Here is a 16,797-nt window from a genome sequence, read left to right as displayed (position 1 = left end):
CTGATGAACCTGAAATGGGTGACAGCTTTGGTTGTTTGGTCTAGGACCCATTATCTCATAGCAAGTGGATTGGAGAAGTTTGCTTTTGCTAATGTGAACAGTTGCTTGCCTTGCATTATGGTAAATCCCACGTTATCACTCCTTTTACAAAGACTCTCTCCAGCTGCTCTGATATTTGCTGAGACTACAGCCTCACTCAGGAAATTAATACTGTCTTGCTCTGTCTAATTAGTTATTGAATAACTGATTGTCTTCTATTTTAATGGGGCACACCCTAGTGACTCTGTTAATATATTTCAAATTATATCAAGCTTTCCTTATGAGATAAACTTCCAAGAGCTTGCCATCCCAGAAGGCTTTGCTTTTCATACTCTTTGTCTTCCCACTCTTAAATGTCTTTTAGTTGTATCCAAACTCCTGATGAGACTTTTGTTTTTATGTTTTATCCTCATACTTGAAACTGGCCATAATTAACTTTCTTAAATATCAAAGATCTGTATGAGTTTTTGTTTGTTTGTTTGTTTTTGTTTCTCAAAAGAAAGCCACCAGCATAAATAGAGAACTTTGGAGCTTAGGGATAAGACTAATGATCTAAATCTCTGTTTCCAAGTCTGTGTATGATTTTGAGCTTAAGTTTTTCTTCATTTTCACCACCTATGGAATGAGTTATCAGTAACTACTGCATATCATGTCTGTGAGGATTAAATGAGGAGCCAAATGTAAAAAATTGACATAGATCTAGATAACAGTAGATGTTCTACAAAGAATGTTAGATTTGATGTTATGGGTTGCCACTGTTATGGGCTGAATTCTATCCCTCCACCCAAATTCACACTTTGAAGCCCCCACCTTACCTCAGAAAGCAATTTCCTTTGGAGTTGAGACCTTAAAGATTAAATTCAAATGAGGCCACTAATATGGGCTCTGCCATAGTTTGATGGGTATCATACGATGAGGGAATATGGACACAGACATAGGATTCTAGCCCACAGATAAAAGACTAATTGAGACACAGAGAGAAGGTGGCTAGTTACAAGCCACTTAGGGCCCTTAGAAGAAAAAAATTGCTGAAACCTTGATCTTAGACTTCTACATTCCAAAATTGTGGGAAAATAAATTTCCTTCTTTAAGAAACCCAATTTGCACTATTTTGTTTTAATAGTTCTGGCAAATTAATGCACATATATTCACATTTTCCAGGAGAACTGACCACTCCCTTTCCTTTTCTAGTTTATTTAGTTCTCTGATTAGTAATAGGTAAGTGAGTAAGAACGTGGTCTTGAACGTTATTCTTAGATCTGAGGACTAGATTATCTTAAGTGACTACGGGCAGATTTCTTTCTGAGCCTTGTTTCCCTAGCTGTACAATATGGGGAGAATGACTGCCTGTCTCATAGAGTGATAATGAGGAGTAAACTAATGAGATGTTTGTAAAGTCGACAGCTTCCAGGGTCTGGAATATAGATGGCATCCACCTGGTAGAACTTTATACATGCAATGTATCATTTGCACATTTGCTTTGTCATTCCTGCTTGCTTTTGTCAAAGTCCAGCCAATTCCACAAATTCTCCTCTCTATTTGAAGTGTCACACACGTCTATTTTTGTGTTACTTTGTGTCTTTTTTGGTGTGGAAAAGTGGTTTGGATCAGCCTCATTGTTGCCTTGAGCCCAAGATTATAATTCCTTAATAATGAGTTGTAACATGTTTCCAACACATATTCTAAAACTCCTTCCAGCTTATTGGTTTCATTGAATGATTTAATTACCTTGTTGCAAGTATCAAGCTCAGACAATTGTTCTTTCTGGTAGCTCTTTGTACTTACCATATAGGTAGGAAGACGTCAGGGTTTATGCAGAAACTCCACTCAGGCAATTCCACAGTGTGAAACTATTCCTTAAGTTAGAGTGGGGTGATCATTACTTTATCCAGCTTTGGCATTTTCCCATTGCTTTTAAGATATGCTGTATGCTCTGACCTCATTCCTGCTACCAAATGGTTTGTACAATAACACCCTGTTGCCTTTTAATTCAGCATAGAATGTGCTTCCTCATATATTTCACCATGATTCATGTAATGAGAGTCTTCTGTGACAGTGTATATGCTGTTTCCCAGCATCCAAGGTGCCTTCTGTTCTTTTGCCCATTGTCTAGGGTGTCATCACCGTATTTTCTGTTCACAGAAGATTTTCTCTCTCTTACTTGTTACAATTATTTTAAAATTTTCACATTCATCTTTTAGTCAAGTTAATATATGCTGGATACTTACCATGTGTATGTTATTGTGCTACTGTATAATATTGCTAATATTTAGAATAATGCCAGAGAGTCCTAAATATAGTATTTCATTTTATTTTTAATTTTATTTGTGTATATATTTATGAGGATAAAAGCAGGGTCTTGCACATGTTAGACAGCTGTTTCACCACCAAGGCACACTTTATAAATGTGTTGGTGTTTTGCCTGCCTGCAAGTCTGTGTGAGGGTGTCGGGTCCCCTGGAACTGGAGTTACAGACGGTTGTAAGCTGCCATGTAGGTGCTGAGAATTGAACCCAGGTCCTCTGGAAGAGCAGCCAGTGCTCTTAACCGCTGAGCCATCCCTCCAGCTCCAGAACTATGTATATATTTTGACATGACTTTTCTTCTATTTTTCATACCTATTTGTTTTTCCAGCTGCATGGCTGTTCTCTCTCTCTCTCTCTCTCTCTCTCTCTCTCTCAACTTAGCAGGTTGTTAAATTCCCTTTGAGGTCTTCAGAAAAGCTTTTGTCAATCTGTTTCATATGCTTTTCCCTTTTCAGCCTTTTGTTTTACAGACTACAGACCACTATCTAGTTTGTGGCAGTGCGATGCTGGTGATAAGTGATTCAGGTTTTGTTTGTAAACATTCTATTGCTGTTTGCTGAACTGGGATATTTTCTTTCTTTGCTTTCACCAAAAGACCAGACCTCCACATGCTATGGACTTGTTTTCATTCATTGAACACTTAAGGAGTTGCAGGTAGGTCAACCTTTGCTGAAAGAAAGAAAGCATTCAAAAATCCATCATTTTATTCAGCAATGCCTAATACCAAGATCTAGTGTATAACAGATAAGGAATTTGTTTCTACACTTACTTTCCACCCCTCCAAAGCACACAATGTTGAGTGTCATCTCATAAATCTTTAACTGATGGCCATTTACTAGTCCATTGTCCAAAGCTCTTATATGTCTTTTACAAGTGAAATATTGTGCCAGGTACTAAATTAACTAGAAGGTCAAAATTCCATTCCTGCCATTAAGAAGTTGTGGCAATGAAAGTATAAAGGGGGGTTACAAAGAAATAATGCAAACATTAAGGAGTAAAACACTCAAAATGAGAATGTGACCATTGAGTAGAGGATTGGACAATCTGAGCACTATTCCATGGCCACTGTTCTTTTGCTATGTGCTTGAGTAATTTCTGTAACATTCAAATCTCCCCTTTCCTTTCTCTCATCTCTTCTGAAAGAGAAAGGGGGGGGGCGAGTGTCATCCTATATCTAAGATATAAGACAATAAATATTTGGGATGATTACTAATTGATTACTAATGGTCTCTGTTGTGTTGCTCAGATTGAAGTATACTGTGAGTTATGGATCCTGAGCTGCCTTTTAAGAACAACTAGTCAGTGCTCAGAACTACGTCTTCCCACGATGGAGCGCTGTTTTTGTTTTCCTGTATGGAATAGATTATTCCCATAATGATCCAAATGAGAAAAAAAGCTTAAAATGCATCTTGACATGATTTGAGAGAATTCTTTCCTTAAAATTTTAATTTGTCCGTGTGAAAAAGGGAAACATTCTATTTCATAGGCTGTGCAAAGCTGGGCAATCGATTCCTTAAGATTTGAAAGCCAATATTCCATCGAAAACCACTTCATTTTGGTACAGATGACCTGTTAAGCCATTAGGAGGCTAAGACACTGTAGGGATTAAAAGCAGATAGTAGGGCTGCGAGGGGAGCCCAATAGATGTACCTGGTGAGCAGGAAGAGATTCAGGGAAAGAAAAGGCTACAGAAAAGCCCAGTGCACACTGTGGTCTAGAGCGAGACCCAAGGTAACCCTTCCTGCAGCCTCGGACTCCAGGAGCGCAAGTTCTCAAGCTTGCAAGCATTCTATTGATTCACACTTGCGTCCTTCAACAGGTAGCGCCAATTACAGCCCCCAAAGCACGGCGCCCGGGCATACTGGCTAGGATGGCTGTCAATCAAACACCTCACCTACTTTCCTAAATGATCCCCCTCCTCCTGTCACTGGCTTTTCGTCCGACCTATCCCCAAACTTCTCTCCTGTCTGGAGTCCCCGGGACTCGGGTCAGTGGAGCTTGTGATTGGCGAGAGGATGTCCCGCCCTCTGGCGCCTAGAGTGTCCCGCCCCCGCCGCGAGAGTCTGGGAGAGGGAGGAGGGCGGGGGCCGGCCGGGGCGGGGCCTACCTCCCACGGCGGGGGGGCGGAGCCTGCGGCAGGCCCGCCCTCTCGGTTAGGACCTCGGAGAGCGCCAGGCACCAGGACCAGAGGGACCCGGAGAAGCGGCCGGAGCCGGGCTGGACCGTCGCCCGCCTGCCCGCCCGCAGCCTCCGCGCCCTCCGCCTCCCGGGCTGGCCGGCGGCTTGGCTGGCGGCGTCTGAGGAAGGTGCTAAGTCTGGGGTCCCGAGGGACAGCCGCGCGCCGTCCCATCGCGGCTGGCTCTCACACCTGTGTGCGTGCTTGTGAGCGTGTGTGTGCGTGTGTGTGTGTGTGTGTGTGTGTGTGTGTGCGCCCCCGTGAGAGAGGGAGCGAGCGCCCGCGCCGCTGTCTTGTGAGGTGCGTGTGGCGAGCGAGCGAGCGCGGCTGTCGGTGAGGGCTCCAGGGCTCGCAGCCCCGCGGTGGCGGCCCCGGCGCCCTGCTCGGCCGAAGGGAGCCAGGGAGCCAGCTCTGCGCGCCCTGCAGGCTGAGGCGGGACTCGGGCCGCAGGCGTCACCGCCGCCGCCTCACATCCCCCCCTGAGAGCCGCCGCGGTGCAGAAGGGGAGCCGGGCGGGGAGGGGGACACGGGAGACCAGGGGCGGGAGAGGGGCAGGAGAGAGGAGACGGGGACAGGTGGAGGCAGACGGTCCCCCCTGCTCGCCCCTCCCGTCGACTGTGGCCGTGAGTCACCCGCAGATGTTTTGGGGTCCGGGTTTTGGGGAATAAGAGATGGAAAAAGCCATTTTTTTTTTTTTGCCCTATCCCCCAATTCCTATTGAGAGAGGGAGAGCGTTGAAGATGATGGGGGAGAGCCCCGAACATGGTGGCAGGGTAAATATTGGCTCCCTCACAACATTGCTTTTTCTGATGGTAAAATTTTCGGAGCTGACCCTTAAGAAGGAAAGCCCCCCCCCCCCTTTTCAGGACGATCCAGAGGGTCTTGGTCTGTGGGCTCTGGTTTGATTGTATAATAATGATGATACAATGTTAATGACGAGGATGACACTGCCTTTTATTTTTACCCCAGTGCTGATAAAGCATAAGCTCCAGCTGGGGATAAAGCCCTTGAAAATCTGATGTGTGAGGAAGGAATACTGTTGCTCTCGGAGTTGTGTTCTCTCTATTTTTATAAAGACATGCTTTTTAAAGTTAAAATCCGACAAAATGAAGCCTGAGCCCCAATCTCCACTCGACTACATCCAATGCTCGGAAAATGGGAACTAGCTACTCCGGTCTTGACTAATTAAAAAAAAAGAGAGAGAGGCTTTTGCCCCATAGGGTTCCATGTTCGTCATCCCTTCTCTCTCCTTTCCATTTCTCAACAGTGTTTAAAATGAAGAAGTTTAATTTCCGAAAAGTTTTGGATGGCTTAACTGCCTCTTCTCCGGGCAGTGGGAGCAGCAGTGCCAGCAACAGTGGTGGGGCTGGCAGTGGCTCCGTCCATCCAGGAGGGACTGCAGGGGTCCTCAGGGAGGAGATCCAGGAGAGCCTGACTTCCGAATATTTCCAGATCTGCAAGGTAAGTTTCGAATTGGCTGGAAGGCCTGTTCGATTTTCATTTTGCTGTTGTGAAGAGAGAAGGAAACGCACATGGAATACACAAACACACACGTGCATACTATGGTACGCAGGGCTGGTGAAACTGTTGGGACGCCAACCTCGAAGAGCCTGGTACGAGGTCAGTTAAAATCAGACATCAACTTGGGCATTAATTTGTAAAAAAGCACCGGTAGTTTAAAGAGAAGGAAGACACACAGGAAAAGTAGTCTTTGCAAGACGTTAAGGCCCAATAAGTGGACAAAATATACTTGTGTATCAATAGTGAACTGAAGGAGAAATGGTAGTCATTTGGTTTCCTGTGTTGTTATCCAGAGAAACTGATTGCTTATTCTGTTTCTCTGTTCAGTGTAAAATGAATAAGGCTCTTACCATGTGGCTAGAATTAGGGAGGTAATAGATTAATGTGTCCAATGATGCTTTCTTAAAATTCTAGATATGAAAAAAAAAAGGGTTTTAGACCCTTCAGGAATATACAGTTTCTATGGGCTTAATGCTTGTGAAAACCTGCAATACACATAAAAAAATTCCAAAGTAACCAGTGTTCTGGTTTAGTGAGAAAAAAATTTAGGCAGTTATATTTTGATTTAGGGCTTCTAATAAACAAGCAGACTTTTGGACAAGGGAAGAAAATGAGAATTAATACAACAAATATAACATTACTATATAAAGATATTATAGTATCACTTTATAATGTGATATATTTCCTTTATTGCTCTTTTTGGGGGTTGCCTCTGAGTATAATTTTGACATGATTTATACAAGGAAAAAAGCTTTAAGTCATTTGTATGATACAAATGGATATAGTTTTATAAATGTGTTTGAATACATAATAAGAAAAATAGTAAACTTTAGAAGTTGCAAGAATTAAGTACCAAATAATTTTAGATTTCAAAAAAGAAAAATTTTGCAAATTCTTAATTTTGTAGTAAACAAATGATATATAATAAGGTTTTAGTCATTACCACAGCTCTTCCTAGAAGGATTATATAAAATATTAAATCTATAGTTATTAGTTTTCTTAAAAGTTCAAACTTATTTAGAATTAAACAGATTTAATCAATTGTGTGAAGCTTGAATACAATAATGATCTCCCCCTTCATATGATGTAATAGATATTGTATCAGTCTAAGGAAGAGCTTAATATGGTTGTCCTGAAGCAAGCATGTGAAGAGTCCTCGGAGCCAAATTCGAATTGCTATGCAGGAGAATTACATCTTGATTCTCTATTTTTTTCTATTTCCTTTCCTACATTCTGAAAAAAATTCTTAATCCTCTCAATTAATGAATGTGATAGTGATACAGAAGAATTTTATTAGAGAAAAAATTAGAATAGAACAGGTAGACTTCTGAGCCAGATGGATGTTGGGCAGTTGAGGCTGTAAAGCTGGTAGAGAAAGTTTTAAATAAATAAAAAAAAAAAGTATGTGTAAATACAGGAAATAAAGTGCAGCACATGGCCACCTACAAGTTTATTAAGAAATGAATGGTCATGACAAGTGGCAGAAGTTAAGTATGTGCTATTTTGAATACATATGGCTTGGTAGGAAAAGCATTGGCCTATGAATCAGATGAATCAGACTTTTAAAAAAAAAAAACATTTAAAAACCTGTCAGTTGCCAGCCTTGCTATCATGGGGAAGATATTTTTCTCCCTGGAACCTTGATTTCTGCATCTGTAGTATGGGAATAAATTTTTGTTCTCTTTATCTGAAAGAAAGCTTATTAGAATCTGGGAAGAAAACGCAGGGAAACCAAGACACAAGTTGGGAGGGGTGATAAAATATTTATATCGTTAAAGTTAAAAAATCACCTTGTTTGTAGTAGAACAAATATAGCCATTACAATATATTATATATAATATAATATAAATAATATATTAAATAATGTAATATATTATTTAGGGTAATGACTTTCAAATAAATTATGAGGCTAGATAGCTGTATTAGCTATGCATTAATAGTACTGAAGTCACACCAGATAAGGAAAATACAATAGTATCTTTGGCAAGGACTACAGTTAATTTTGAAAAGAGATTATGTAACTATATCATAGGTAACATAGTCTATAATGGATATATAAAATGGATTAAGAAAATCCAAAATTAGAGCTGTTATTGAAATGAGGACTTCATTTAGACTTACTGATTATATGTGCAAAGAACATTCTCTTCTGAATAGTAGGAAGTCAGCACCTTCTGGGTACTTTTACCATTTCATCATGCTAAAACTGAAGTGGAAATCTAGATCCTGTTTTTCTGAACCAAGCCCCTCCCTTTACTATCTGTGAATAATCAAATCCTATTTCCTTTGTATTTCTGAGTTTTATGCCATTTCCCATCCCAGTACTTGTTCATTTCAGCTTATTTTCTTGATTTGTATCTTGAAAATACGTTCTGATTTCCTCACTTCTTATTTTTCCTTATTATAGTTCATTTTGTTGTAATAATGTTATTATCCAAATGCAATATGATTTGCCTGGGACAAATTCTATGTTAGTTTCCATAGAGCAGTAGTTCTCAAGAAACAAAAGTCTTGTTCAACTCCAGTAAAACTGATTATAACAAATAAATGTGATGCTTTATTGGCTTAAATTTATTTGATGAATTATAACAAGTTCTACAGCCAATCAATACTTTTTGTATTTTGTGTTTTTGTATAATACTGTCCATAAGCAGGTATAGGCATTTGTTATCCTTAAAAAAGTAAAGCTAAGCTCTTCACCATAAATGAAAAAAAATGCTCAAGATCAGAGAAGCAGGCTAATGCATAAGTTTATTATAACCTATTTCAAGTTCAATATGTGCATTTGAGTTCAAGTTCAATCTGTGCATTTGAGTGCCATTTTACTCAGCTACTTGCAACATACACGAACTACCTTTCCCAAATATGAATTCTGGGAAGCTCAATTTGAAAACACTGCTTTATATAATACATTTTAATCTTGATTTTCTTATAGTTCTCTTAAGAAAGGTGTCCCATTTACCTTCCTGCTTATATTTATTTCCTTGGTTACCTAGGCATATTGTATTGCTCCAGAGCATCATTTTTGCATATATCTAATGCTTCTTCCCATTCCTTGACTTCATTTAGACCAGCTCTTAACCTTTAATATGTATAATTGGAGAACTCTCAGTTAGCGTTTACCATTTTTTTAAGGACCACCTCTATGAGACCAGTTCTGACCACTGCTTCTGTTCACTTCACTTTTTAAAATGTTTCTGCCTTTATACTATGAATGTCCTGAAAAGCAAATATGTTGTTTTGCTTTTATATCTCACTTAGTTGTTTGAGTGTCCACTATTAACAGACTAGGGGTTCTCAATGAGTTCTAGCCTCACCCCAGTGTTAGAGAATCAAAGCATCCAGGGATAAGGCCCAGAAATTGCCATTTAAAGAGGCCCATAGAAGATTCTCAGGCACAGTTAATATTGTGAACTAGGCGTTGATGTGCTTTTTAACAGAATGACACATCATTGGTTGCTTAACCGAAAATAGGTTAAGCTAAAAAAACTACCAATAATTATGTATTGAAACAATTCTTATTTTTGTTTTATGTGTGTGGGTGTTTTGTGTGCATGTATGTCTATGTACTGCTTGTGTGCCTCATGTCCATGGAGGCCAGAAGGCGGCACTGGATTCCTGGGTTACAGATAGTTGAGAACCACCATGTAAGTGCTGGGAGTCCAACTGGATGCTCTGGAGGAGCCATCAGTGCTCCTAACTGCTGGTTATCTTCAGTCCAAAGATTTATTTTAAATTATGTGTATATATGTACATCTTTGTGTGTGTGTGTGTGTGTGTGTGTGTGTGTGTGTGTGTGTATGTGCACACATGCATGTGTATACACCCACAGAGGCCAGAGGAATTGGATCCATTAGAAGTGGAGTTATAGGAGGTTGTGAACCATCTGACGAAGGTTCTGGCAAACAAACTCATGTCCTCTACAAGTGTAGACTGGGCTTTATTTTATTTTCACTGAAAACACACACAGTATTAAACATTTTAATCTGAAAACATATAAATACACTGCACTTTACAAATCACTTGATGAAGGACAAATATATTTTTGGTTACTGAGCATTGCTTCTCTGATTAGAATTTTGTAAATTCTGTGTGGATTTGTCTTCCATAGCCCATTGCAAATTCATTTGTACAATTTTTAGTCTTTATTTATTCAAATGATATGATATGCATATAAAGCAAACAATATCAAGTCATATATATTGTATATTGCACATTTTTTATCCTTATGGTTAATGGATCCACATGCCAATTTGATATTTTTATTGGAGAGCAGTTTACTAGATTTTAACATTTAATGAGCCATTAGTTTCCATGTGTATACTTCACAGTTTTTGCTAATCTAGCAGGTTGATTAAGTTAAAATTAGTTTGACAAGAATTTTATTGGACTTTCATAATAGTCATGTAAGGGGGGCACAAGAAGTGCTGTTTAAATTCTGTCACTAAGACAGGAGAGATAAGAGAATTTAAATCCTGAGGTTTCCCTACATAGTTAATAATTTCAGCACATTTTTTAGTTCTTAAATCCAGATTCTTTTTGCTTTTTTATTTCATGAAAAGCCAATATAATAAATTTCTAAGGTATCTGAAGACTTTGAGAAAGTAGACTATTTCCTTAACTCCTCATTCAAATGTAAATTAAATATGATCACATCTCTTCACTTATTATTCTAATACCTTGATTAAAGCCTCTAATATTTCCTGAATGGGCTGATACCATTTAGCATTCTATGTTCTCCCCTATTTCACTCAGGCCTCACTATAACCTTATCTCTTAACAGGTAGAAGAAAACCTTTTATAACTTAAATCTCATACTATTCCTATTCAAACTCTCTGATGGCTTTCCATTTATCTTAAAAGTAATAAGGGTAGGCATGGTAGCACACACTTAATGCCAACACTTGGGAGGCAGAGGCAGGCAAATATCTGAGTTCAAGGCCAGCCTGGTCTACAGAGCAAGTTCTAGGACAACCAGGACTATACAGAGAAGTCCTGTCTCAGGAAATATGAAAAAAAAAAAACAAAAAACCTTAAAGTTCTACTATCACTTCAAAAGTTTCAAATCATCTGCCTCTTTATAAAACCAGTTTCAACTGTTATTTCTTTTATACTCTACTACCTACATTGGCTCTCTCTCTCTCTCTCTCTCTCTCTCTCTCTCTCTCTCTCTCTCTCTCTCTCTCTCTCTCTCTCTCTCTCTCTCTAGGTTTTCTCTGTGTAGTTTTGGTGCCTGTCCTGGATCTCGCTCTGTAAACCAGGCTGGCCTCGAACTCACAAAGATCTGCCTGTCTCTGCCTCCCAAGTGCTGGCTGGGATTAAAGGCGTGTGCCACTACTGCCTGGTGTTCTTGCTGTTTCTCAAACATCATTTCTACCACAAGTCTTTTTATATTCATTCTTCACTTAGAACACTCTACTTCCTACCTCCTCCTGGATTTCTAAATAGTTGCTCTCTTTGCCTTATCTGGTTCCTTCACACCATTCAGTGCTGAGTTTGTTACCATATCAGAGAGGACCTCACTGACCCATGCTGAAATCCTTTACTCTGTACTTGTATTAGAATAACTTTGTCTTGATAATTATTAAAATTATTTGTTAGTAAATTACATGTATCTGTGTGTGTGTTGTCTACCTCTCCCTTTACATTATAAACTCCATGAAGGAAGGGCTTTATTGTATATATTATATTACATATATAATATATATAACTGATGCATACAATATCACTTTCCATATAAAATGTAGTCAAATATTTACTGAGTAAGTGAATGAATGAGTAGGAGCAAAGAAAATACTATTAGCATGCTTAGAAAAACGTAGATCTTATTTTGAACAGTTTCTTGGAAAGAAAATTTTATGAAATAAATTTTATTAAAGAAAGAAAAGAAAATCATTGAAAGAGAGAGTCTACATTATGAATGTGGTATATATTTCTAAAAACAGTGGGAGATTATGGATTAAGTTTATTTCATGTTTTATTTATTATACAGAATATTAAGAACATTTTTGTTCCCAAATGATCAGTGAAATGATTCAAATTATTACATGGATAGTCACAAGCACATGAGATGTTACAGATCTAATTAAGAAAATGACAAAAATCAGATGTTATAAAGTTCTGAATAAGCTCTTAAATCAGCTAACTCACTGTTTACAAACATTTATTATCATGATCTTTTTAGAGCCAATATAAAGATAACTAGCGGAATTTCTGTCCATAATCATGATTCTCATACTAAATAATGTAGCAGCTTTTTTTCTCAAGCAAGAAAAGAGGCATAAAATTATAAATACAAACACAGGCTGTAGGGGGTTAGAATTTTAGAACTCTGAAGAGCTGGAAGACCAGTACCTAGATATATGCCTTTCTGCTATCACTTCTTCAAGATTCCAATGCCTCTTTATCTCATGATTTCATATTTTTTCACTTGTGTAGTTATATAACTGAGGTTGACACAAGGACACAACCATAGTTCCAAATTTCTGTAATCCTTATATATGAAAATAATTATAAAATATTGCCTGAAAAGTATTGACTTTTTTCATTTCTATAGTTATAAACTGGTGTAATAAAACATAGGATCCCTTACTATGGATAAAGCATCTGACAGTAGCTTTATGCTTCTGTCACTAAAAGTAACAGAAGAAGAGGGATAGTCCTGAAAACATACACACATGGAACATTATGCAGACTGAGAAGGTTGTACTTATATACTTAGGAATATATATACAGAGATGTATATGTATATACACAAAATTAACGAAAAATATCATGAATTTGTAAAAAGAGCAAGGAAGGTTATATGGGATAGTTTGGAGGTAGGAAAAGGGAAAGGGGAATGATGAAATTATACTATGATCCCCCCAAATAGAAGAAATAATAAAATATAATGGTTATGCAAGAAAATCATCAAGAACCAAGCTATAATCAGGACTGAGATGTTAATCACCTTAAATTCCAAAAATAAATCAGGGTTTAAAAATTAACCAAAGCCAGACTGTTCCATACCATAGTCCACCTATTTTGCTTATTTTAAGAGCATAAGAGTATAGGAACACGCTTGAGTAAGGGATTATAGACATATAGGAAGTATGTTGATAGATTTTAGAAGTCACCATAGACAACACTTTTCACAAAAGAGCCTTTGGTGCTAATATAGTATTAATAAATAAAATGAGTGAACCCATTTAGTATGGGATTTCTATTGTTCCTAAAAGCAAACAGTGCTGTCAATAGTGCTTTGTGTATATCTTTTTTTTTTTTTTTTTTTTTTTTTGGTTTTTCGAGACAGGGTTTCTCTGTGGAGCTTTGGAGCTTTGGAGCCTGTCCTGGACCTCACTCTGTAGCCCAGGCTGGCCTCAAACTCACAGAGATCGTCCTGGCTCTGCCTCCCGAGTGCTGAGATTAAAGGCATGCGCCACCACCGCCTGGCACTTTGTGTATATCTTAAAAAGAATAAATTTAAAATGTTACATAATTTCTAAGCATGCTTATCTATAGGCTTAGTTACTAGTAATAAAGCAAAATTCCTATTTCTTAAAGTTTTGCATATTTTTCTAGACATCCTTTTGGTTTCACTTGAAGATGCATTTGCAAAAAACAATCATAGGATTAAATTTCAGTTTACGTTCAGTACTATTGATTGATTGATTTGCTATGTTGTAATTCTGGAAAAGCATTTGCATAATCATTTAATAGCCACAGTCAGGTGTGGAGACATCTGCTTGTTATAATCGCAGCACTTCTAGGTTGTTTAAAGAGGATCACAATTTCAAGACAGCCTGAACTATATGGTAAAACCATGAAGCTCCCCGTCAATTAAATAAGTTAATCAGGGCTGAGGAGATGCCTTGGAGGTTAAGAGCACTGGTTGATCTTCCAGGGGACCCAGGTTCAATTCCCAGCATCCACATGGAAGGTCACAACTGTCTGTAACTCTAGTACCACGGATCCAATGCCCTTACACAGGCACACATGCCAGCAAAGCACTAATGCACATAAAATAAAAATAAATGAATCATTACAAATTTAAACAAAGTAATGATTGTTTAATAGCTATAAATAACACTGACTATATCCAATAAAAGCATGAAATAATTTCCCTGGTTAAAGTCTTTAAATTTAGTTTTTTTTGCAATAAGAAAATTGAAATTTTTATTCCTACATATCAAAATGATTTTTATAAAATTTCTTATTTGTAGTGATAATTTTTTATTTTAAAGGGGATACTGTGTCTTCATTTATTTTTGATATATGAAGGGCCAATTTTCCAAAATGTATAAAATACTAGCATTTAAAAAGTATTTAGTAAGTATATTGGGGAATCATTCATAAGTTTCTAGATAATGCCGAGTGTTTAACTTTTAGAAGACTAAAGATAGAAATTACTACATTTAAAGGATTTATGGAAGGTAGTTGTAAACAATAAAATATTAACCTTTGCAGAGTATGTTGTAGACCTACTATGATAATTGGGGAGAGAATTGATTAAATGAAAGATAAATGGTCACTGAAGGAATGTAGCAAGAAGATACTTTGACATTTCACTGTTCAAAAGGAGCTTTTATTTCTAAATGTAACTTTAAAGTGATTAAGATATATATTATTCTCAGCTAGTCAGCTAAATGTGGAAATGTTTTTTAGGGAGTTCATTTACTAGCAAAAATATATTTTTCTGGACTTCTGTATAAGAAGGGAGAGTATGATTTCAGTTCTTTTGAAGGTACTAGATTGTCAGTTGATATTGATAATTCAATGTACTACAAAATGAAAAGTAGTTGATTTTTGAAATCACCTTCTGAATACAGTGATATCCTTTATGGGATATATATATATATGTGTGTGTGTGTGTGTGTGTGTGTGTGTGTGTGTGTGTGTGTGTGTGTGTTTGGGACAGGGTTTCTCTGTGTGGCTTTGGAGCCTATCCTAGGACTCACTCTGTAGACAAGGCTGCCTGCCTCTGCTTCCTGAGTACTGGGATTAAAGACATGTGCCACTCCTCAGCTGGAAAATATTTTTAAGTCAGTCTAAGCAGTTCTAGTGGTTTGTGATGTTACTGTGGGATAGGCTTTCTACTGAGCATACTCCAAAACAGGAAAACATAATAGTTTCCAAAGAAAGTTTCAGATCATCTGTTCATATTGTTTTGCTCAGTTCTCCTGTGACTCTTATACTGATTTTACATTTTTCCATCCTTTCAGATGTTTACCCACTATAAACATTTCCCCCCAGACTCAATATGAATATCTTCACAAATTACTGTACTACTCAAAATTTTCAAATGTTTTTGGGTCTCAGATTTATGGTCAGGTTTTTAGTCGATTCACATAAGTAAATTAGATTGAACACTAAGCAATGCAATCAATTTTCTTGACAGCAAACTAATTTCATTGCCTTTATTTGGGGAATGTGTCAGATTTCTAATGTCACTGGCATAACAACAAAAACACATGGAAAATGATGACTTTCTCTGACAATTCTCACTTTCTAAGGCATTAGATATGTTTCCAGAACTATCGTTATAAAATATTAGTTTTGTTAATAATAGAGATATATATCAGCTCCTAACAAAATGTTAATTTCATGCCCAAGTAAATTAGAGTAGGCTAGGTTCTTTAGGTTATATCCAATAGTATTAACTTTTACATATGAAATATGTTACTAGAAGGGGATAGGATTAGATTCAGTTTCAAATCTCTCAGCTGAAACAATACAAGGTTTGACAAGGACACAACACAGCACTTGTAGTTATAGAGCCATAGGATAACAAATTGGTTCAAGTCTGCTTTGATTCTAACAGTTCTTCCAAGTTATGACCAAGCCTCAACTAGCAGGGTAGATACACTCGAACTGAACTGGGTGGAGTTAGGGGGATGACCAGAACACACATGAGGGATGTCCTTGGACTCACTGAGTTTTGTTTACAAAACTTGTTTATATTTATCAAACACATTATTCAAAGGTTCCTTATTCTGCTCTTCTGTTATCCTGTGGTAATTGTTTTGCATTTTTGTTTTTTTCTGTCTTAATTAAAATTTCTCCACCATTTGGGGCAATAATGTTTTTATGCTCTGTAGTAGCTACCCAGCTTAATTTGGTGACACTCATTTACTTATTTACAGGCTTAAAATTGTTTCAGTTAAATTTTTTTTTTGCATACAATATATTTTGATTCTATTTGTTCCCTTTCCCCAACTCCTCTCAGATCCTACCCACACAACTTTATGTCCTCTCTTTCCAAAAAAGAAAAAAAGCAAACCAAAAACAGAACCAAAACAAACAAAAACCAGTCAGACCAAAAAAAAAATATGCCAAAACAAAATGAACCCCTTCCCCAACAGACAAGCAAACAAACAAACATGGCATCCATTTTGTGTTGGCCCACTGCTCCTGGGCATAGGGCCCGCCCGGGAGTACAGTTGATACACCCCGTGACACTCCTTTGGAGTAGCTGGTTTTCCATTTCAGGCAGGTGCCAACTGCAGATAGCTTCTTAGTTAGGGGTGGGACTTTGTCCACTTCCCCTTCTCAGCGCTGGGATTTTGTCTGGTCTAAACCTGCGCAGGCCTTATGCAGGCTGCCACAGTCTCTGAATTCATGTATGTATCAGTCTTGGTTCTATTTGTTTTCTTGGTGTCATCCACCATCTCTGGCCCTTACAATTTTTCTGCTGCCTCTACTGCTTAGGTCCCTTAAGGGCAGGGGTGAGATAATAGCATCGCAGTTAAAGACTGAGTTCTCTTTACACATTGTC

The 16,797-nt window shown here is 37.9% G+C and overlaps 1 protein-coding gene across 10 annotated transcripts in view; it reads left to right on the top strand.

The window, feature by feature from the left end:
* Positions 1-4,493: 4,493 nt before the first annotated feature.
* The window catches only part of Stxbp5l (syntaxin binding protein 5L), a 240,657-nt gene continuing 228,353 nt past the window's right edge, over positions 4,494-16,797 (top strand). For all 10 annotated transcript variants that reach the window (XR_013043728.1, XM_006975722.4, XM_042259281.2 and 7 more), the window contains exons 1-2: positions 4,494-4,650; positions 5,788-5,981. Coding sequence is in view for 9 of the 10 variants with exons in the window: in XM_006975722.4 (XP_006975784.1) it covers positions 5,796-5,981 (186 nt within the window). In the remaining variant the exon portion in view is untranslated. The remainder of the gene's footprint in view (positions 4,651-5,787; positions 5,982-16,797) is intronic.

Source organism: Peromyscus maniculatus, chromosome 12 (assembly GCF_049852395.1).
Source record: "Peromyscus maniculatus bairdii isolate BWxNUB_F1_BW_parent chromosome 12, HU_Pman_BW_mat_3.1, whole genome shotgun sequence".
NCBI classification, from domain to species: domain Eukaryota; kingdom Metazoa; phylum Chordata; class Mammalia; order Rodentia; family Cricetidae; genus Peromyscus; species Peromyscus maniculatus.
The sequence above is the reverse complement of the archived record's forward strand: the minus strand, read 5'-3'. Positions and strand labels throughout refer to the sequence as shown.